The following is a 21499-nucleotide window of genomic DNA, read 5'->3' as shown; positions in this document are numbered from 1 at the left end:
TTATTACTTGTTATTAAATTATTTGTGTTTAGTCATCCTTTGAACTTTGAAGGTGCATGTCACCTCAAAAATTATTTTTTTGTTATCACTTACCTACTCGAGGACGAGCAGGAGTTAAGCTTGGGAATGTTGATACGTCCCAAACGTATCTATAATTTTTGATGCTTCATGCTTGTTTTGTTACAATTCTTATATGTTTTATGTGCACTTTTCCACACTTTTTAGCATTTTCTGGGACTAACCTATTAACACAGTGTCGCAGTGCCAGTTCCTGTTTTCTGCTGTTTTTGTGTTTCAGAAAAGTTGTACACTAAAGTTTCTCAGAATTGGACAAAACAAAAGCCCAGAGTCTTATTTTTCCGAGACGAAGACGGAGCCAGAAGGACAGGCGCATGAGAGCTGCCACGTGGCAGTATATAGGGCAGGTGCGGCCCCACCCTTGGCTGTGCCTGGCCCTTATACTGGCACCCCGTGCACTCCCTCGCATCGCCTCTTCGCCTATAAGACCCCTCTGACCTAAAAACTCCGAAACATATCACCCTCCGTCCACGAAAAGTTCTGTAGCCGCCGTCATCGCCGAAACCAAGTTTTGGGGCACAGAAGTCTCTGTTCCGGCACCCTGCCGGGACGGGGAAGTGCCCCCGGAGCCATCGCCATCGACTCCACCGCCTCCACTTTGACTCCATGATGGTTAGTGAGTAGTTCCCGCAGTGACTATGGGTTTTTGGCTGTAGCAAGATGGTACTCTCTCCCATGTGCTTCAATACAATAATCTCATTGAGCTGCCTTACATGATTGAGATCCATATGATGTAATTCGTGTTGTGTTTGTTGGGATCCGATGGATTGATCATTATATTCAGTATATCTTATAAGTTTGTGAAGTATTTGTTGCTGCAATATTGTTATATTAAATGCTTGTCATTAGTGCACGAGTGGCATGATCTTAGATCTAGGCTCTATAATTGTTGCTTAGATTGTATCTACAAATTGTATGCACATGTCTTTGTCCGGAACTCGAGGCCCCAAAGTGATCTCGAATTGGGATAAACGGAGGGGATGACTTTGATGTGAGGATCACATGTTTTCACCGAGTGTTAATGCTTTGCTCCGGTGCTCTATTAAAATGAGTACCTTAATTACCAGTAGTTTCCCTTGAGGCCCCGCTGCAAACGGGCTGGTAGGACAAAAGATGTTATGCAAGTTTCTCATTGCGAGCACGTATGACTATATATGGAAAATATGCCTACGATATTAATAGATTGGATATTTTGTCTTAATGCTAAATTCAATTATGTCAATTGCCCAGCTGTAATTTGTTCACCCAACACTTGTTATCTGGAGAGTTACCACTAGTGCAGATAGCCGGGAACCCCGGTCTTTTATTTTATCATCATTGCTTTTCAATCAACTGCGCGCTGGGATATTTTCCAGTGCCATCACCTCTGTGTTACTGCTATTGTTGTGTTACTATTTCTCTCATATTACTTCCGCATCACATTTCCCTGTCAACACGCCATCAAAGTAGTACCAACTATTTTCTAGCGCCGCATCATATTACCACTGCTTTCACATCACCCTGTTGCTAGTGCTTTTCCAGGTGCAGCTGAATTGACAACTCCACTGTCAAGGCTTATAAGTATTCTTTGGCTCACCTTGTGTCGAATCAACAAATTTGGGTTTTATTTCCCTCGAAGACTGTTGCGATCCCCTATACTTGTGGGTCATCACACACGGCTCCAGACGGTCTCTCAGGATATCTTGTGCCAGACTGGCTAGCGGCACAATAGGAGGCTAGGTTGACGTGTAGTCACTCTAGTTTTTATTTCTTTCGCTGGTTGATTTTTGTATCAATTCTAGGCGATACGTGATTTGTTACAAACTCTGTACTCATAACTTTTTAATAAAAAGGTCGTGTGCATCATTATGATGCAGAAGCCAGGATTTTAATCCCCATTTCGAAAAAAATTCCATACAAGGTGGGTCCTTGCTGATTCGAACAGATTCCATGTGCCCCCATGAGTCCATTTTGACCGATAGAATAGCCCACGTCGCTCTCCAGGGGGGCGGCTTGGGCAGAAACCCTAGCCTCCCCTACCCCTACCCCTCCAAATCCTCCTCTCTCATCTCCCCCATTGCCGCCAGAGGACACCAACGATGAAAGCCCTCCGGTTGATGACGACGGCTGGACGATCTTCTCACGCGGTGGTTTCTCCCCTGCGGGAAGCCCTTCGGTCCCATGGATGTGTCGTACCAGACGGTGTGGTCATGGCGGCGAAGGATGCAAGCCGGGGTGGCGGCTCGGGAGATGGCGGTGGTCTTCCCATGGTGGATGGCGACGAAGGTCGCATTTGCCGGCCAGGACGCGGCGCTAGGCGAGGAGCGCAACGACGTGGTCCTATGGTAGGATCACCTCCAACGTGCTCGACGTTGTTAGGCTTTGGGCAGCGCAGGTCGCCTTATTTGCTGTCGGCCGAGCCTTCGAGTTACCGATGGGGACTGGGCAGCCGATCCCAACCGACGGGTGGCATGGGGGCTGCTGGCTTGGATCTAATTATGGTGGTTTGGCTCTAGTGTTCTTCTTTGTGACAAGTCACTGATCTGTATGGTATCGGCCTCCTAGATATGACCGCCGACAAGTTCTGATCTTTCTCTCGGAGATTTCCGCAAATTGGCACAAGGCGTTACTAGATATCTAGAGCGGAATCGATGCGGCAGTGCGCGCCCATTTCTTCGGCCATTGTGGCTTTGTTTGGGCGAGGCGCGAAGCTTCATCTTCTTGTTAGTGAAATGGGACATGTCTCAATATAGATTTCCATGAAACTGATAGAGTTGGAGAATGTGATGGTGGCTGCCATCAAAGGTTGCTAATGGCGGAGAAGGTACTGGTTGCGGTGACGACAATGCGACATTGGTTTTCCCTGTGTGTCGCGTGTTTGGTGACTTGTAGCAGTAGCGTTGGCAAACGGGGGTGGCTGCACAAGTGGACTGGTGGTGCTCAAGTACCGAGCCACAATTGCAATGGTGAAAAATTAAAGGTCTGGCCTTCATTGTTTTTTTATAACAGATCTAGCCTTTATTGGTTGTACTTAGCAATGAGTGGAAACTTGGACTTTCTCTAGGGTGAGACCTAAGATCTGACGACAACAATGCTTGTGCATTGTTTCCTTCTTGAAGACTTTTCTTTTAGATAATATCGTTTTTAGTATGGGTGTTCTCTTCGGCGGTGGTTAGAGTGCTACTGTTGCGAGTGGTTAAACACTGCAGCGGGGCCTTTATTTTCTTTTCTCTTTTTAATTTTTTGGGTTGTGTGCATCCTTGGTGTCTTTGTGCATCTTGTTGGTGCGTAACTGGTATCTTCACGATAATAATATATTTCCTTTATAAAAAACAGCATGGGAACTTGAAAACATGACTTATCCCTCATCACCTCAAACAGAATAGGACTGAACAATGAACACCTAGTACTTGTTGGATAGTTATGAAAATCACATGAGTCACAACTTTTCGAGAAAACCATGGGTCACAACTCACAATAGAATTTTACAACTCTAGGAAAGTCAAAACAAATTTTGCGCTTGTATCGATCTGCTGGTAAAAGGATCAGCTTCACTAGCAACATCTATACTGACGTGGTTTTAAAAATTCTAGGGAAGACAAAACAGATTGTGCACTTGCATCCATCTGCTGGCTAGAAAATTCAATTATTCTATTCACTGGTACTCTGGTAGCATCTTAACTTACGGAGATGGCCCGAATCAAGAGGTGCTTAATTTCCAGATTTAATAAAATGCTGTAAATTGGTTACGAAAAGTATATAAATAACTCCATGAAAGCACCTATCAGCCGCAAAACATAGACCACTTATATGCTGGACAACTGTGAAGTTTTAGGGTAAATTTCCTAGTAAATTAGATTTGAGACAAGAAAACCAAAGCAAAGATCTTGTTTTTCATGTTTTCCGTAGACTAGGGTAAGAGGACAATAGAACAATCGGACATTCATGTACACGGAAGACAGCTCCGTGATCTGTTCTCCATTGAACAATGAGTTGTTCTATATTGTAACTGACCCTAGGTAACAAGTTGATTTTTATTAATTTATTCCATGAAAGTGATGTTTTGGGCTCATCAGCTAATTAGACCCTTTCACAGGGTCCACATTCAAGCTGAATATTTATAGAGCAAGCAGTTTGAGAATCTCTCACGAGACATATCCAAAGGTATATACTGTTGACGCAACATGGTATCAAATATGAAAAGTTTAGACATTGTTGAAGTAAAAATAGCACATATATTTTTGTACAAATCTAAATGGCATAATACTGTTAAATCAGCATGGTAATTCCAGTTGGGTTTGTTTTATGCAGTTTATTTGTAGTACTGAAATTTTAGGGAAGGTTTTATGCAGGTTTGATGACCTCGCGTGACTTAGCCTTGGAAACGTCAACTAATGTAACCTCAAGGAACTTAGAGCGTTCTTTGTGGAACTATGAAGAATATCCATGCATACTAAGTGCAAACTGTATTAAGATACACTCTTACTGCTCGGAGCTTCTGGAGCGCTTCTGTATTACTATAACTGGCAAATTTTAACTTTATAAACCTAGCATCTACATGCCCAACGAAGTAATAAACACAAGAACACACTGAACAGTAATAAAGCAAACAGATCGCAAAAGACAGAAGTTACTTGGAAAGAACAGGGGGGATACACAGTAGCATACAAGACATTAAACTCCAATGCCAGATGTCTTGCTCCAGTTGTTTCTCTTTTGATGGACGTAACCTCGTTGTATTTTATTTTGGCTCATATGAAGCCGTCAAAGTAGAATACTGTTATAGCCTATACAGTATCTAATTCCACTTTCCATAGTGTTGACACATTTGTCTACTACTTCCCGAGTTGGGGCCAACGATGGGGACTCCAAATGCACAGACCAACAGATGGGCTACATATGTCAAAACCAAATATTGGACATCCGGCATCACGTCATCACGATAACCCATTAGCAAAGAAGAAGTTAAAATTTCTAGAATATACTTTCCACACCCGCAGATACTAACTAACTTGGTTTGACAGAGCAAGAAATGTCACAGGAATATGACAAAATGGATTAAAGTTATGCAAAGCTATGAAATCAGCATACCTTGACACGAGATTCGGTTAATGTCGCATACTGATTCAGACCCGGCCCGGTTTCTAGATGGTCCAATATTTTCGCTGCTTTGGCTTCTTCTGTCCCTGCCCCTTGGCCGGCAACGGCTAATCATCATTGCTAATAACGTCTGGTTAGAGAGTGACCTTGATATTAATCGCGTCCGCCGGAATAATCACAAGGTGGAAGAAAAGCAATCTTGTGTTCTTCCCAGACGTCCCATAAGCCAAATGCATAGAGGTACTTCTATCTTAACTCTTTTCCCCTTCCTTTCTACACTGTACCTTGAATTTTTGCCTTCTCCGAGTTATCTGCAGGATATGGAGCACTTCTCGGGTGCCTTGTCGTGGCGGTGATCATCGGGGTTGTTGTCATTTTCTGCCACTTCAGGAGAAGAAAATACAAGATCAAATCATCAAAAAAGGATATTGGTAATTTCATTGCTCAGTAATGAATTTGCGCACGCTGATAGTTTTACTTGGTAGTAATAACACTGCGATTGGGCATCCTTCTGTTGCAGAGGTCGCTGAGGCCTCCGTCGAGTATGAGGAGCTTACCTGCAAGCAGATGTCGATCAAAGAGATATACACCGCAACTGAAAACTTGCGTCTTTCAAACATCATCGGGCAGGGAATTGCAGGTACAAGACAATACTAGCCAATTCAGAATTAAAATCTTTATTTCATGAATCCAATGAGCAGAACTGTGACAAGAGCATGAGAATTAGAAGGTAAGAACGACATTCAGTAGGTTATTGTTGCTCTAAGAGTTTGATGCACCTTCCTAATGCGACTTCCAGGGAAAGTGTACAAAGGAATGCTTGCAAATGGCTGGTCTGTTGCCGTGAAACACATAATCAAGAATGAGCATGCAGAAACCTTCCTAAGAGAAGTTACAAGCCTCTCACATGTGAGGCATCCAAATCTGGTGTCATTAAGAGGCTACTGCGACGGGCAGGACGAGTGCTTTCTCGTGTATGAACTGTGTGTCAATGGTAACCTATCAGAGTGGCTATTTGGTAAGTACTTATACGAGGAAACATTTTCTAAAAACACCTATATGAGGACATGATGTATTAAATATGCAATGTTCTTACTAAAGTAGTAGTTTGATCTCAGGGAAGGATAAGAATCTATTCTGGATCCAGAGACTTCAGATCGCCCTTGGCAGTGCTTGTGGCCTTTGGTTCCTTCACATATACCCTGAAGGCTGCATTGTTCACCGAGACATAAAGGTTGGTTGCATTATCTAAAAGACGCGTGCAAATACATCTGCATATTCAAATAATGCCAATTCATGCATGTTGTTATAGCCAACCAATATACTTCTTGGGGTTGATATGGAGCCCAAACTCGCGGATTTTGGACTGTCGAGATGCATGGACATAGGTGTATCACACGTAAGCTCTGAAGTTAGAGGAACTTTTGGCTACGTCGACCCAGAGTACCGGCACAACCACAGGGTGCATGCTGCAGGGGATGTATACAGCTTTGGTATGGTACTCCTACAGCTCCTGTCAGGAAAGCGAGCAATCAACATCCAGAACACTACTAAGCCAATTTCACTGGACAAAATGGTAAGATCATAAACAGTTAAGGTCCGATATTAATTTCTGGGAATGCAATGATCAATTGTATTGAAGTTGATACACATACTTTTTATCTCAGGCTTCTATGCTCATCAGAGAAGGAAATGTGCTGGAATTTGCTGATCCAAGGCTGAATGGAGAATACTCAGAAGAGGCATTTGATCTCAGTCTGAAGCTTGCTCTCTCCTGCACCGGCCACAAGCAGCAGCGACCATCCATGGAGCAAGTTGTATCAAAGCTAGAGAAGGCTCTAGAGATCTCCATGGGAGACGATGATAAGCGCAACACCATCAGTTTTGTTGATTCCTTTGCATAGAGTATTTTCAAGAGAGGGAAAGAGTCCATCACATAGGTACTAAGAAGCTGCAAGCCTTGACATTCCCATGACCATGTATAAACAGTGTTGTGTGCTGAGGTGAAAACAATTGATGCATTTGGTGACTGATTTACACACTAGATGTTAAGCTAAACTGATATAATTGCTTTACTAATATGACTAACGACAGGATTTAAAAGAGATCAGACCTAGAGACTTTACCGGTATGTGTCTTCATAGTAAGATATGAGCTTGTATAATCACCATATTTTCTGTAACACTACAAAGAAATAGCTGCAAACACCCCAAAAAGGAATCTTAGTACCTGTTAGGAAAGGCCATGAATCAATAATCAATGGTTAATTACTAACTACAAGTTTACAACACATTGAAGTTGACAACTTGACCTCACATTTGTGGTCTGTGTGAATATGCTTTCTATCAACTTACTACAAAAAGAAACACTGGTAAGAAGGCAAGCTGCTATCCAGTATAATTGGCTTCCCAGATGTCATCATTTCCAATAGTAGCAAACGGAAGAAGGTTAGTGATATCCTGGAAGGGTGATTACAAGACCGAACAGTACACTAACAGAAGCTTCAAAATAACAGGATAACAATAATACAAATGACAACATTGTACTGAACTTTCCTAACCTCTTTATTTCCTCGAAAAAATATATTTCTAGTCTAAATAATTACATATATGCCTGGCAAATAGCCAGCTGGAAATCAAATTATAGCAGAGAAGACTGCTACCAAAATGAGCTTCTGCACAAACGACGAGCAAAGCACACCGCCATACCGCATATTAAAGTGGCAATTCATCCAATGCTTCAGTGTAATTTGTTTGGTTCATCGACATGGCACACAAGCCATGCGGGAGAAAAAGGTAAATTGCAAGAAACATTATGACTCCAAGATCAGCCTCTTCACCTATGGCGGGCTGTGGGGGATTTCGCAGGTATATCTGACTGGCACACCACATACAGTACAGGGCGGCTATCACCAGGATGAGAAAGAAAGATTGGTTTGACTTTTCGATTGCCGATTTTCCATGCTTCACTCTGCCAACACATAAAGTTTGAACATTTAGAGAAGCAGAAGTCAACAAGCATAAGCCGACACACTAATCAAGGCTATGCAACATTCTGAATTTTTATATGTTTTATACACAGTAATTGATCTAAAGCTAAATTATCACCTGTTGATGTACACATATCCTCCAATGAGGCAAATGCAAAGAAGGCCGATAACAAACACTGCATCTGAATTGATAGGAGCACGGCCTTGCCACCAACCAGTGCTCAGTATCCAAGTATACATTGTAGAATGGCCATTTTCCTGTAAAATATACAAGAAAATTTGATCTGAATAAGCATACAACAGTTGAAATGGTGAAAAGAGTCCAAATATCCCTATAGTAGTCAGGGAGTCATTATGCCATCCTGGTAACATAACTTCTATAATATATTGCGCAAATTTGTATCTTCTTTTTGCATGACTTGTGAAGTTTTAGACAGATTATTTCAAATGCAGAAATGCTACTGATCTCTAATGCATTCTTAAACTAGAGCACACTGTGGTCAGCTAATGTGACTCCTCCCATTCACGAGGAACTAGCATGTCCGAGAGTAGGTTCCTTCCAATTGAGAAAAGGTGTACACCAACCATTGCTCACCTCGAACAAGTGATCCAAGAAGAAGTGGGAGAGCGAGCCGGCTGCGACAAGCAAGAAGCACTGCGTCTTGCTTAATGCTACCTGTACCAACACCGACAATTAGTAAACCAAACAAATTTACATCAAAAAAAATAAACAAATGACAGATGATTAGAGGCTTCTGAGCTCTCAGTTCTGGGAACAGCCCCTCTCTACGGTGCTGCTGCTTACTCCCTCCGTTCTGATTTAGTCTACATTCTAGAAAAAATAAGACAAATTAGTAAGTGCATTTATTAGTACTACTTAGATATTTGAACAACCAATCCAAGCTACGTTGAAAATAACAACATCCAATAAAAAGAGTAAAACCACCTCGTTTTCAGTGTTGTTGTTGACTAAAAGCTAGAATGTAGAGTATTTCAGAACAAATTTTGGGGCTAGAATGTAGACTATTTCAGAACGGAGGGAGTATTTCAATTTGCAATTGTAGGTTGAGACTCTACTAAGCATTTGCTAGATTTGTGCTGAATCGAAAGAAGACAGAAAATGGCATGGAAGTATGGAACTGCAGGGTACTTGGTACCAAAACAGAGTAGCTAAACAGGTAACATGCCCCATACTAATTAGTAATTACTATGTGATTAGGATAACAATCCCGAGGTTTCGTCTCGCCCATGACATAGATTCGCAGTAGACCATGTTTCCAGTAGCATCATACGAACAGTGGATTAACTAATGAATAGGGCCGCATGGAGATTAGGGGGGAGAGAAGAACATGTGGTGCATTCTGCTACCCACCCCGTTGGGCGCGTCAAGGAGGCCGGCACGGAGAAGCCGCCGCGAGAGCCAGGCGTAGAGGCAGGCGAGCGGGAGGCCGAGGAGGAGCGGGTAGTAGAATGGGTGGTGAACGGCGGCCATGGCGAAGTCCCCGGCGGCCTGCGCGGAGGCAGAGGGAAAAAAGGAGGCGAGCCACTCGGCGAAGGAGCCGAGGTCCGGGCCGAGGAAGGCGTTGGCGGCGTAGACGGCGCAGTGGTGCGGGCCGAAGCGGCGGCCACCGTCCCCGGCGAGCCGCGAGAGCGCCGCCCCGCCGGACAGCGCGTACAGCAGGTGCGCCCCCGGCCCCGGCATCCTGACGGCTGCCTCGGTCCGGACCGGTCCGGACAGGCTAGTGGCCGGAGATGGTTATGGCCTTGAGAGGTTGGAGACTCGGAAAGGAAGGTTGCGAGCAAGGGAGGGGAGACGGCGGGAGTTTGGTGGGAGATCGACGACGGTGGCGTGGACTGGAGCTGGGTTTTGGGTATACGGTATACGTGTGCTGCTCTGCTCACTTTCTCGCTGCGGTTACCGCCGAAGCAACGGCGAACGGTCGGGTGGCTCGTCCATTTCGACGAGACGTGACGTCACTGACTCGCAAGCCATGGCCTAGAGCAGAGCAGGTGCTTTAATAACAATGGCGTGAGCTTCTTAGCGCTGTGTGCACTGCAGTACTACCGGTACCGGCTACGCTCGATCGAGTCGGGCGCTGCTTGGTCGCCGACATCTTTGTTGGATTCCTGGTGTCTGGTGATGACTATTTTTCCAAGCACTCGTCTAAATGCAAGCATTGCTAGTCAATTTGGGAGGCTAGACCAAATGCAAGTCACCCTTACGTAACGGCTTAGCTAATACCACCTGCCCTGCCCGGCTGCTAGTATTAGAAGCTAAGGTTCTGTTGAGATAGTGATGGAGCCACTTGTCACAAGGGAGAAAAAAAGTATGCAAACGCCTCAACATCCAGTTCCACCAAGCACACAGTTCATTCGCTCCAGACTTCCAGTCACACAGATCCAGCAAAGCTGCCCGTTCATCAGCTCTGCTGTTGAGTTCTGCTCAGATGGTCTGCAGTTCAACAACAGCAGAGTATTGCTACATACAGCGGCGGTGCATCGAGACAGTTCGCCTGCGACACAAGTGCAGTTGCCACTTATTACCTCTACTGATCTACACAACTCCAACTTGGCCGGACCCGACGTTCAGGGGCCGCAGTCCATCGGGGCTGGCGCCGGCACATCATCATCATCCGCTTGCTGCCTGCGCTGCTTGGCGTTGGACTCCTTGATTTTCAGCAGCTCGTCGCAGATGATCCACGGGAAGCTCCAGAACTGCTTCTTCCCAGGCCGGCGGTGGTCCGGGTGGTAAGTCACGTGGTACCACGCCGACGCCATCCTCGACCACTCCTCCTTCGGGTGGCTCTTGAACAAACCCAGCAACTCCTTGTGCAGGCCGGCGACCGAGTCGATGATGCGGTCCTTCATCTCGAAGTACCTCTTGTTGTCCCTCTTCAGGTACATGAGCTTGTTCCGGATGTTGCCAGTCAGGATCTCTTCTTCGTGCGCCGCACCGTAGTAGGTCATCAGTGTGGTCAGCTTCTCCGCGTACAGGTCATAGTACTCCTCTGCGCGTTCCAGGAATACCTCAAAGCCAGGGACCTCAAGGTCAGAATCGAATGCAGGGTTCGACTGAACCAAGGATGAGAGGGCATGCGAACTCTCCATACGACTCGCAGCTGCTCGGTAGAGCTTGCCAAGAACCCCATTTGAGATATACATAGGTTTTTCCCACCGTTCCATGAAGTCAGGGTACTCCCTCGGTCTTAGTGCTCGAGGCATTTCAGCTGGAGCTCCTGTCTTGGCGAAATCGACTGCCATTGAATGCAAAGCAGCTAGCTGGAGGCACTCTGGGCTGCGAGCTTTCATTGGATGACGGTCTGCGTGGATCAAGTGAGCAGTTGAGATAGCACCCAGCGAGTCATTTATCATGTAATCCACAAAGTTCTTCTGAATTTCCTGCAGTTCATCAGATACTTTTGTAAGATTTCAGATATAACCATGTCAGAGGAGGAAAATAAATTTGCTAGTCAAAGAAACAACTTTGAACAGCATATTGGAGTAAATTGATGTGCACCTACCAAGGTTGGGGATTTACACTCCATGAAGAGCATTTTAATACCAAGACCACCTTAAAACTCAATTAAGGTACAAATGTTTTTATCAGAAGACCGTAAAATTTGTCTTTTATTTTCTGGAACGAGTGCCCACATTTCTAAATAATGTTGTTAATTGTGCATGGTGAGCATATAGTTGGTTCAAAGCATTCACTTTCTTGTTGGCTGTCATGCCATTTTCTTACTTAGTTGGAAGTTCATAGCCAGCTCTCTCTGGCCATGCTGCCCTATCACATGTTTCATGAAGTGTGTGCACTTTTTGCCCTAGTGCATTTTCCAAGTTTTTTACTATGCACATAAATGTTTTAGAGACGTGAGCAGCCTCAAGATAATCTATATGATTGAAATCACTACATTTTGTAAAAAAAATACTGATATTTTGGTGATATATGCAACTACATAAAAATCTGATATTATTCAAATGAATCTTCAGTAAATTAGCAGCAACAACCTAGCAAAGAAAAAAAAGGAATAAGCAGTCCCGGCTCACAAATATACCTCAATTGTAACAACATGATCCATTATACGCGGCCTTGCTGCAGTGTAGTCCATCGGTGTATCAACCTTCTCTGGAATGAGTTTGTCATCCCAAGTGATAAAATAGAGGTCACCATCCAAATCACCCCCGGAGCATTCATTTGGATGAGGCCTAATTAACATCAAAGATTAAATTATATTTGGTCAAGGCCTAATTAACATCAATGATAAGGAGAATGCAAGCATAGGCAACATACATCAATAAGGTTAATACTAATAGAGTATGTAATACGACTGGATATCAATCTAACATAGAAACGAATAGTGACAATACTTCACCAAAATTCAAGCTCCTTTGAAGGCACTGACAAAGCAATATAAACTCTAAAAACTGTGCAGATTTACTATCAGTTTCAGTATCGCATATGGCATACCTTTCTCCTCTTTGAGGGAAGACGACACAATCAACCAGATTCTTGTCATACAGCCCCTGGTCATAGACAGCTTCAAGTACTCTGATGTCACCAGGATGGAGACAAGGATTTTTCGATATTGTAACTTTCCCGACAACAATTGCTTTCCCATTATCTCTATTATCTTCACAAAAATACGGTTGATCGTTCTCTTTCTGCTCTTTGCTGCTCTTTGTAATTCTGATGAAAACTTGACCATATTTTAATTCAGCTGTCTCATCCAAACAACCAAGAAGAACACGACCTTTCGGAACATGAATCTTACATCTAGTTCTTATGTCAGTCAGCCTATTATCCTGGTGGGCCTTAAGAATCATCAACAGGTAAGGCTCTAAACTTGGTTCATAACCTTGCAGCAACATCTTAGATGCTGTCTTGGTTTCAGCGCTACCAATTTTCCCCAGGACAGAAAGAGCAGCTTCTCTGTTGTTCAGCATTTCATCTAATTCACGCATATCATCGTGTTGCATCAACTCAAATGTCTCATCTCGTATTCCCAAAGTCGAAAGGAGAGAGATAATTTCACGATTCATATAGCATGGCTGGGGCTTGCTCCAACTTGTAACGTTAAACATTGTGCTCTTTGATTCAAATTTCTTCATACTAGGTCGTAGAGAAAGTCTACGAAACGAATCAGGATCAACAGCAACAACTCCTTTATAGCCACCAAACCTTATTTGAAAAGCTGAAGGAGGGTTAACATGGTCTAGTCCAATTAGGTGAGCAATATCTTTGGCAAATCTCTCAGACATCTTCCCGATGCCATCAGAAAATGTGTACTTAGTGCCATCAGTTGTGACTTCAATATCTGGAATCTCTTCCACCTGCTGTGATACTGCGATTTCAAATGTTTGCCTGGAAGAGCTGAACAGCTGGCCCATTCTGGCCGCACACTTAGATACTGAACGAATTCCTTCAAAGTGGCCCATCCACCTTCTTATATCCTCTGCGTTCAAAGAATCATTAGAAGCAAACATCCAAACAGAACTGCCACGAAGTTGACTTGCTGAGAAGGCCAAAAACTCATATTTCTTTGGACCAACAGAAAACCCTTCTTTTAGAATGGATAAAATGCGATAATACAGGCCAGTTTTGAAGGGTTGGGAAAAGAACCCTTGTCCATTTCTAGCTGAGATTGCATCTGGAAACAGCTTACTCCAGTCTTCGTCAACAAAAGTAACTCTAACGAAGTCAGAAGCATACTTAATATGATGTTTAACCACATAATTTGAAACTTCTTCCTCAGGTCCCAAGCAGTATATTTTTGTTGGAGTAATGTGAATTCTGTAACACCTCATTAATTTCCCTTCGGATTCAATCTTCCGGAACAACAAAGGATTGTGGCTCATCTTCCTGCTACAGGCCTGTTGTTGGATGAATTGCAAAGGTTCGTAGCATGTAGACTCTAACTTGCTCATTTTCTCGAAAATCCTCCTTGAAATATGATCTGGTATTCCTTCAAGAGCTTTAAACAAATCAGCATTAACATGTTTAGCAACTATCTTCCCCATGTGAACAAGAGAATTGAGACGGAAAAGAGCTTCATAAGACACTGAACAACCACTTGGACAGTCAACAAGGGGAACCACTTTGGATGAGGGGCTAACATCCATTGAAGAAACGACCAATTCCCCTAATTCTCCTGAAAAGGGTATGCTATCAAGAATATTTGACACTGATGCACCATCATCCAGTTTTAGGACAATAGTAGAACACTTCCCAAAAGACTGGTTAGGTGTAAAATCTAGTGCTCTGACCCAGGTAAAATTGGCATCCTCCTTGCATGCATGAAAGCGGTCCTCTGCGAACCTTGCATAAACTGCAGGCCCGGAAATTGTGGTATGTATTCTTGGTGCATATGTGAGCTGGAACAAAGACTCAGTTTAGATTACTCAAGGTAATATAATATTCGCAGAAAAAATGAAAAGAGTGTTGCGCCTTGTCAAGTGATGGTTTTAAAAAAAATATGACAACAGTAACTTTTGGAAACTATGCATAATGTCTATTCATCAGATAAGTTTCATACTCGTTCCACTCTAATTAGAAATTAAGTGGTAGGACGCAAGAGGATCATCCCCGCCAACTGAGATATTTGTAGGAGTGAAGATAAACATAGCAGAGCTCCCATCTTATTTTATCGGCTCTAATGCACAATTGCAAACCAGAACACTCTGGTAGTTCACTCTAGTTACCCTGGCTCAAGAATTTTCCTTTGTTTTTTAGTTCATGCAAGCATGGAGGGAGGAAGCACATCTATGAGCTCGCTGTTAAATTCAACCACAACATGTTCCCACATTTCACAATCTAGATACCATTAGATCCATATAACATCTTTGCTCCAACACTTACCAATATATCAAACTTTAACAGAACATTGTAAGATTGGCTGTGCATTCTCTATTTTGGCCATCAAAATGCCCAAAATAATAGTCCATCACGTGCTTGGAAAGAAATAGAAGGCACATCAGATTCATTATCCCAAATGACATGATTTTGAACTGTTGGTAACAAAAGCAAGAGCCTTATTCACATCGTGATATGTCAAGATTCTAAACACATTAACTAGATCTAACCATGCCTAAATACAAGCACCCATTCAACCAGTTAGGATAACATTTAATGGATCAAGATTTACATGTTTAGGCTCTTAAGCGACCACAATGAAGTTTGAGGAAAAAAAACTGAAATTTCATTTACGAATTTACTCACATTGCATGAATTTCTGTCATGACCATACTACCGAGTTAAAATAAGTTATGCACAGCATGCATATATAAACCTATTATCTGCAGGCCAACTTTTTCTTCTCGACCACAATGAAGATTGAGAAAAAAAAAACTGAAATTTCATTTACGAATTTTACTCACATTGCATGAATTTCTGTCATGACCATGGTACCGAGTTAAATCAAGTTATGCACAACATGCATATATAAACCTATTGTCTGCAGGCCAACTTTTTCTTCGGAAAGAAATTAACCAGACCACACTTCACTTCCACAAACTCGTCTGTTAACCCGCAAACCATCTAACAATTGGAATTTTCTAGCTAAAGCGCCCTGTAACCACAATGTCTGCTTGATATAATTAAAAAAAAATGAAAAACAGAATTATCAGAGAAACAGGATGTGCGGCTCACCTGCATCAAGATGGCTTTCATCCCATCCAGGCTGCACCCGAAGCAGTGCCCAATGTCCTCGAAATGCACCCCAAGCTTGTACCTCTGGGACTTGTGATTCAGGCACAGGTCCAGGCGCCGCTTCCCCGGGATGACCTCCACGCGCACGCCGTCCCAGGCATCGGCCTCCTCGAATTCGCGCTCGGCGACGCGGTCTCCGACGAGGAGGCGCGCGCTTGCCACGCGGAGCGCAAGTTCGGGCGCCCGGGGGAGGAGGTCGGTGGTGGCAGGGGTGACGGAGAGGCGGGAGCCGAGGAAGTGGGGTAGGCGGCCGGAAGAGGCGAGTTTGGTAGCAGCAGTGGCGGCGGCGGTGGAATCGAACTGAACGGTCCCATGGCCTCGGCTGAGCCAGCCGCGGCGGGCGGCGGCTATCTCGCAGGCGTATGCGACGCCGTCAGCGGCGACGGCGGAGTCGAAGAAGGCGAGAAGCTCGGTGGCGACTGCCGATGGCGGGATATTGAAGACTCGCACTGTCGCCGTGGAGACGGCCGCCGCCGCCGCCATCGGAACGGAGGGGGCAGAGAATTACTGGGGATTTGGGACTCCGACGAGGGCACGGCCGGATCGGGCCTTCTTGGGGTTTTTTGACCGTTTTATACGACCTAGGTTTTCTACAATACGATTTCCCTTTGTTCTCGGTCGCCTAAAATTTCCATAACATATTTAGACTATTTTTGTTACTTTTGTGTACATAGTTAGCCAGCAAAATTAATTGTGATTACTATATATAAGAGTATGTCGAGTTGGCATGTAGTTGCATATGTACTCCTAAAACATTAGATAGCATAATAAATGTCGGATCACAAGAAGGATCGACATTTACGTGATTTATTTTTAGTGTGTCGGATTATCAATATGATTATAACCATAAGTAAGTAAGTAAGAATGTCTATTGGATGACCGCTTCAACTCTAAAGAAAAGATTGATTGGTATACATGACGTGGAGCACTGTTTGGAATAGGCATACTGGTTTAGATCAATATGTACCATTAATTAAGGTCATAAAAGAAGAGTCCAGAGATGGGTTGCAAGTGATATTTAGCTTGCTGGTTATCTTCTAGTGTTTGGTGTTATCTTGAGCTATTAATGTTTGTGTGTGTGTGATAAGAATTTAGTTTCTAAAACTAAGATGTGACATGATATAATGCATAATTATTTATCTTATGAGTTGGGAAATTATCTCTTAGATAAAGAGAAGGTAAACTCTTTTGTCCTTTTTTTCTTTTCTTTTCTTTTCTAGACCAGCAATTATCCTAAGTGATTTGCTTAAGAGAAGACTTACACCATGCCCTATACAACAACTTGATATTTATGTTCCACCTGATTTAATAACATGAATGGTCAATAATGTTGAGGTATTGCATGTAGGGTTGTGGTAAATAGAGGTTCATTACATCAATAGATAGACTAGTTTGTGCACAACTATAAAGATTTATGGTTGTGATCCTCATTTATAGCAATTTTTGGTCAAGACTTGGCATAATATTTGATAGTGAAACTTTATCCTACATTTTATTATACCAAATGAGATTAGATTAGGATGATTATATGTTGATCTACATGATAAATTTTTTATTATGACAGCATGCAACTCAAGATATTTACATGGCACCATTGAAATTCATTGAGTAAATCAATCCTATTATTTTGAATTGTTTTAAAAATATCAAGAGAGTTTTAACGGATTGATGTCACAAAGACATAAGTTTAGAACCGACACCATACATGTACACATATAAACATGAGTCGCGGATCAAACATGATTTATAGTTAGGCCCGAAGAGCCAAACATATAAGATAGCGATTTAAATTTTAAAGTACAAAGATGTTCTGAAGTACAAAGAAAGATGGTGTTACATGAAGATAACAAATCGTATACATAGATTGAGGGGGCAGACTTGAGCAAAGTTGAGCGGGTAATCTAGGATATTATGTCAAATTTGGTCCAAAATAGTGGTCCTCGACTCTTGATAAAAAGGGGAGAGACTTGAACAGAGTTGAGCGGGCCAACAATTCTAGGCAACTACACATTCAAAGAACAATTAAGGGGTGAATTTAGGCTCAAAACAAATCATGCAAGTGTTGTGTCAAACGTGGTGACGGCTCTGTAAGCTGTCGTGAGTCGGATGTTTGTTGTGAATCAATAGCTAGAGAAAACATGAACGCCTTGTGCAACAGTAATGTTCCAAATGTGTTGATAGTAAAGAGGAGCAATCACACCAAAATTAGCCAAATATAAATTACAAAGAAGTAAATAAGTTAGATTTGGTGTGTTTCCAAGAGCAACATGGGGTTGCATACATGTATTTTGACCGCACGTACCAAGTAGTTACTGCCGTCTAGCCATAGTATGTAGGTCAAGTCGCCGGCAAAAAGAGAGTTGCAATTTGATCCCATCCGAAGCTTGGGCTATTGTTAAATCTTGTTCACGGACAATTTGGAACAAAATCAAACTAGGAGGTAGCCAAATAGCATGCAACGTGCCAATGATCGGGCCAAAAAGTCATGTGTTTACCATTGCCTACTTCCTAAGACAATTTCGGCTATATGCATTAGTTGCCTTTGTAAAAAAATCTAAAAATGGAGAAACATGAGAAGCACTCAATCAAAATATTATGGGGGTGTTGTATTGTATTTATAATCAACAACTTTATTCCAGAGTTTGTGTTCAGCAGTTAGGTACCTTTTCACCCAAGATGCCATTGAACAGATATTAAAATCTTGTAAGTTGTGGAACCCAAGAGCATTAAATTCTATTTTACAAGCAAGTAGAGATGATAGAGGTGGGGAAATTTGGGAATTATTTGATTTAAAAGCCCATTTTAAAAAAATAAATAGAAAGTAGGTAAGTGGGGATGCTATCATGCTAGACACATAAATCTTAAGAATAGTATAAGCTTTTTTTTACCATAAAGACATAGTTTTCCCCATCTAGCCCGAGATTATGGAAATTAATTTGTCTGCACATTAAGTGTTAATCTATAATATTAAGCCTATAATTTTATGCCTATGATGTTAGGTGTTCATCTATAGACTTTCTTTTTTTAGGGAGGGGGCTTTAGCCCATGTTGCCCCCTACTAAGCTCCACCGTAGAGAAAATGGAGGTCATTTTGTTTGTGATCCACCATGCATCAAATGACACTCTATGTCCTATTTGATTCAAAGGATTCTCACAGGAGTTTCAAAGGATTCAAATCATTAGAATTTTTTCATATGGTGGTTCTTTGATATATATATATATGATTGAGTCTCGTAGGTTTTTCTTCCTAAGAAATCATCTGCACTACACTTTATAGAAATGAAACGTCCACTCAAACCTAATTTTAAGACTACTGATGTAGAATTAACAAACTTTGTTGCACATCTAATCTTGTAGGATTGGAATGGACATGACAATTCATTCATCCATTTTTCCATTTTCTACGTTTTTAGAACTATGTGAATAAAAAAAGGCCATTATTCTTTCGACGATTTTTAGTGGGAGCTTTGTGTGCCGGCGTCAGTCTTGATGTTTGTGCCCACAATCTTTAGTAGGTGAGTGTTTATGTGCTTACATCTCGCCTTGTACTTGGTTTCTAAAAGAAGATAGTGTTACATGCAACGAATTACGGCCATGAGGTTTTGTACAATGTGTTTAAAGTTTGGTGATGTAAATGTTTTCCAAGATTTCTTTTTTCCTTAGATGATTGCATGGGTCGCCATGTGTCTTGGATCGAGCGGCATTGCATGGACTTGGTCAAAAAAATGTGTATAATTATGCAATTATGCATTTTTTTGAAACAAGTCAAAATATTTGCTATTTCCATAGAATAAGGAGAAGATTTTAGAAGTTTTACATACAGTCTCGGCTATAAGCCAAGACCAAAATATTACAAGCAACTACTCCCGCGGCATTACATTACTTAGAGCCTTCGCACCGGCTAGACGCCACAAATTCGTCTCCTCTTTGATTTTTGCCACAAGCACAGTAATTGTGGCGAGCTTATTAGGGAAGACCCGAGCATTTCTTTATTTCCAAATTTCTCAAGAGACGAGCATTGCGAGAGGGGCCAAAGCTTTCCTTGATTATCCTCTCTTGTGAAATCACGTCCACCCACCACCTTTTGGCGGAGTGGAAATTATGCATTTCACATATGTGCTCATGCTCTGCCAACATGGATCAAAATCCACTAACTGGGAGCCACACATTTGCTGCCAACATAATTCACCGTCGATCACACTCTGCAAGATCGAGTAGACACAAACGAAACTCCAGGAGTCGAACACCCTAGGACGTGACAAATAAGGATTTGCTTCAGTACGCTTAAAACATTAAAGACTGTAATCGTTTTGTATTTTTTTGCAATTTAGCTTAGTTCTTTATTAGTTTGAGTTTACGGGAGTGGGTTTAGGGGAGTAAGCCTCGTAAAATAAAGCTGTGACTTTATTGTTGGATCAGCACCACTCAGGCGCCCCAGATCGAGCAGGCAGAGAGGCACACGGGTGGATCGCCGCACGACGATTGATCAGGCAACACGTAAACAAGAGCAAGGAGAGTTGAGGACTACACGGCGACGGCATGGAAGCAACGACGATCGACACTAATTCTTGAGGAGGTAGTCGTCGAGGTCGTGGAAGGTCTTGGCGGCGGTCTCCTTGATGACGTCCGGCTCGGGCACCTGCTCGCTGGCCTTGTCGAAGACCATGGTCCAGTTCACCACCGCGCCTTCGCCTTCCTTGGTGCTGGGGGTGACCTGCACCGTGACCCTGAAGTTGGTGTAGAAGCTGACGAGCTCGCCGTCCACCACGCTGTACGACACCACCTTCTTCTCGTCGTCCGCCACCTCCACCTTCTCCTTGGCGAACGTCACCAGCGGAACCCCTGCGCGCGCACCCAATGCTCTCATATGTCACATACATTACATACATTCATCTGCCTGGAATTGTAATGTGGTGAAGATCCATCGACGTAGCATTACCCTCGGCGTACTTGAGGAGGCGGACGGTGCCGACGGACTTGCCGTCGCCCTCGACGGTCTCGATGCTCTTGTACTGCTCGGGGAAGATCTTGGGGAACAGCTCCGTCGAATCACGCAGCGCCGTCCACAGCTTGTCCGCCGCCGACTTCACCTCCACCACCAGCTCGACCTTGGACGCCATCGATCAACACCGATTGCAGTGTAGGCAAGTCTCTCGCTAGCTCGCTACTTAGTGATCGCTGATCAGTGGAGTGATTGTGGTTTGGCCATGGCGAGACCTTTGCGGCCTTTATATAGATCGAGCTAGCTAGCGCGCTCTGGGTTGTGTTCTCCGCCAGAGGAGTGCGTGTAGCTGCTACTTGTGCCGACCATTCAAGGATTTCAGGCGAGATCCATCTACCTCCGTCAGGCTCCAATTTATGGCGTCGGTGTTGATGATCAGTACATACCGCCGATGTATATCGCGGAGGTGATAATTGAGAGGAAATGCATAGCCTCGTCTGCATGTGAGGCAGACTGTACATGGGTGGAATTCCTGATCTGAATAAGTGGGCAATAACGTTGGTGTAGTTTGCGGTTGGCACCAGGGGGCCCCAGAAATGCACAGCACAGTCTGAATGTTTGATGGAATAGTTAATTAAGTCACTGATCTTCCGTCAAATCAAAACATCAAGGTGGTAAGAGCAGCGGCGAAAGTAGGTGATTTGGT

The 21499-nt window shown here is 43.2% G+C and overlaps 4 protein-coding genes across 5 annotated transcripts; 1 reads left to right on the top strand and 3 right to left on the bottom strand.

The window, feature by feature from the left end:
• Window positions 1–5332: 5332 nt before the first annotated feature.
• Window positions 5333–7181, top strand: LOC127335175 (probable receptor-like protein kinase At2g42960). The gene is made up of 7 exons (XM_051361768.2): window positions 5333–5397; window positions 5475–5588; window positions 5678–5797; window positions 5957–6175; window positions 6276–6391; window positions 6470–6733; window positions 6825–7181. The coding sequence occupies exons 1-7, from the start codon at window positions 5388–5390 to the stop codon at window positions 7059–7061; spliced, it is 1080 nt and encodes a 359-aa protein (XP_051217728.1). The 5' UTR covers window positions 5333–5387; the 3' UTR covers window positions 7062–7181.
• Window positions 7182–7697: 516 nt separating this feature from the next.
• LOC127335176 (uncharacterized) lies at window positions 7698–10354 on the bottom strand. Its single transcript, XM_051361769.1, has 4 exons — window positions 9519–10354; window positions 8742–8822; window positions 8265–8404; window positions 7698–8127 (listed from the first exon to the last, which is right to left on the bottom strand). Exons 1-4 carry the CDS (start codon window positions 9846–9848, stop codon window positions 7872–7874), a joined length of 807 nt encoding a protein of 268 aa, XP_051217729.1. The 5' UTR covers window positions 9849–10354; the 3' UTR covers window positions 7698–7871.
• Window positions 10355–10492: 138 nt separating this feature from the next.
• Window positions 10493–16420, bottom strand: LOC127335173 (probable RNA-dependent RNA polymerase 2). 2 transcript variants are annotated; one of them, XM_051361766.2, is made up of 4 exons: window positions 15792–16420; window positions 12615–14518; window positions 12202–12352; window positions 10493–11545 (listed from the first exon to the last, which is right to left on the bottom strand). In XM_051361766.2, the coding sequence occupies exons 1-4, from the start codon at window positions 16332–16334 to the stop codon at window positions 10733–10735; spliced, it is 3411 nt and encodes a 1136-aa protein (XP_051217726.1). In that variant the 5' UTR covers window positions 16335–16420; the 3' UTR covers window positions 10493–10732. The 2 variants fall into 2 exon arrangements, with proteins under 2 accessions (XP_051217726.1, XP_051217727.1); XM_051361767.2 differs by lacking the exon at window positions 15792–16420 and adding an exon at window positions 15003–15118.
• Window positions 16421–20237: 3817 nt separating this feature from the next.
• On the bottom strand, window positions 20238–21073 carry LOC127335172 (MLP-like protein 423). Its single transcript, XM_051361765.2, has 2 exons — window positions 20791–21073; window positions 20238–20693 (listed from the first exon to the last, which is right to left on the bottom strand). Exons 1-2 carry the CDS (start codon window positions 20969–20971, stop codon window positions 20413–20415), a joined length of 462 nt encoding a protein of 153 aa, XP_051217725.1. The 5' UTR covers window positions 20972–21073; the 3' UTR covers window positions 20238–20412.
• Between the last annotated feature and the right edge of the window lie 426 nt (window positions 21074–21499).

The sequence above is a fragment of the Lolium perenne genome, chromosome 2, assembly GCF_019359855.2.
Source record: "Lolium perenne isolate Kyuss_39 chromosome 2, Kyuss_2.0, whole genome shotgun sequence".
NCBI lineage: Eukaryota > Viridiplantae > Streptophyta > Magnoliopsida > Poales > Poaceae > Lolium > Lolium perenne.
This window is presented reverse-complemented; position numbering and strand designations above follow the sequence as displayed.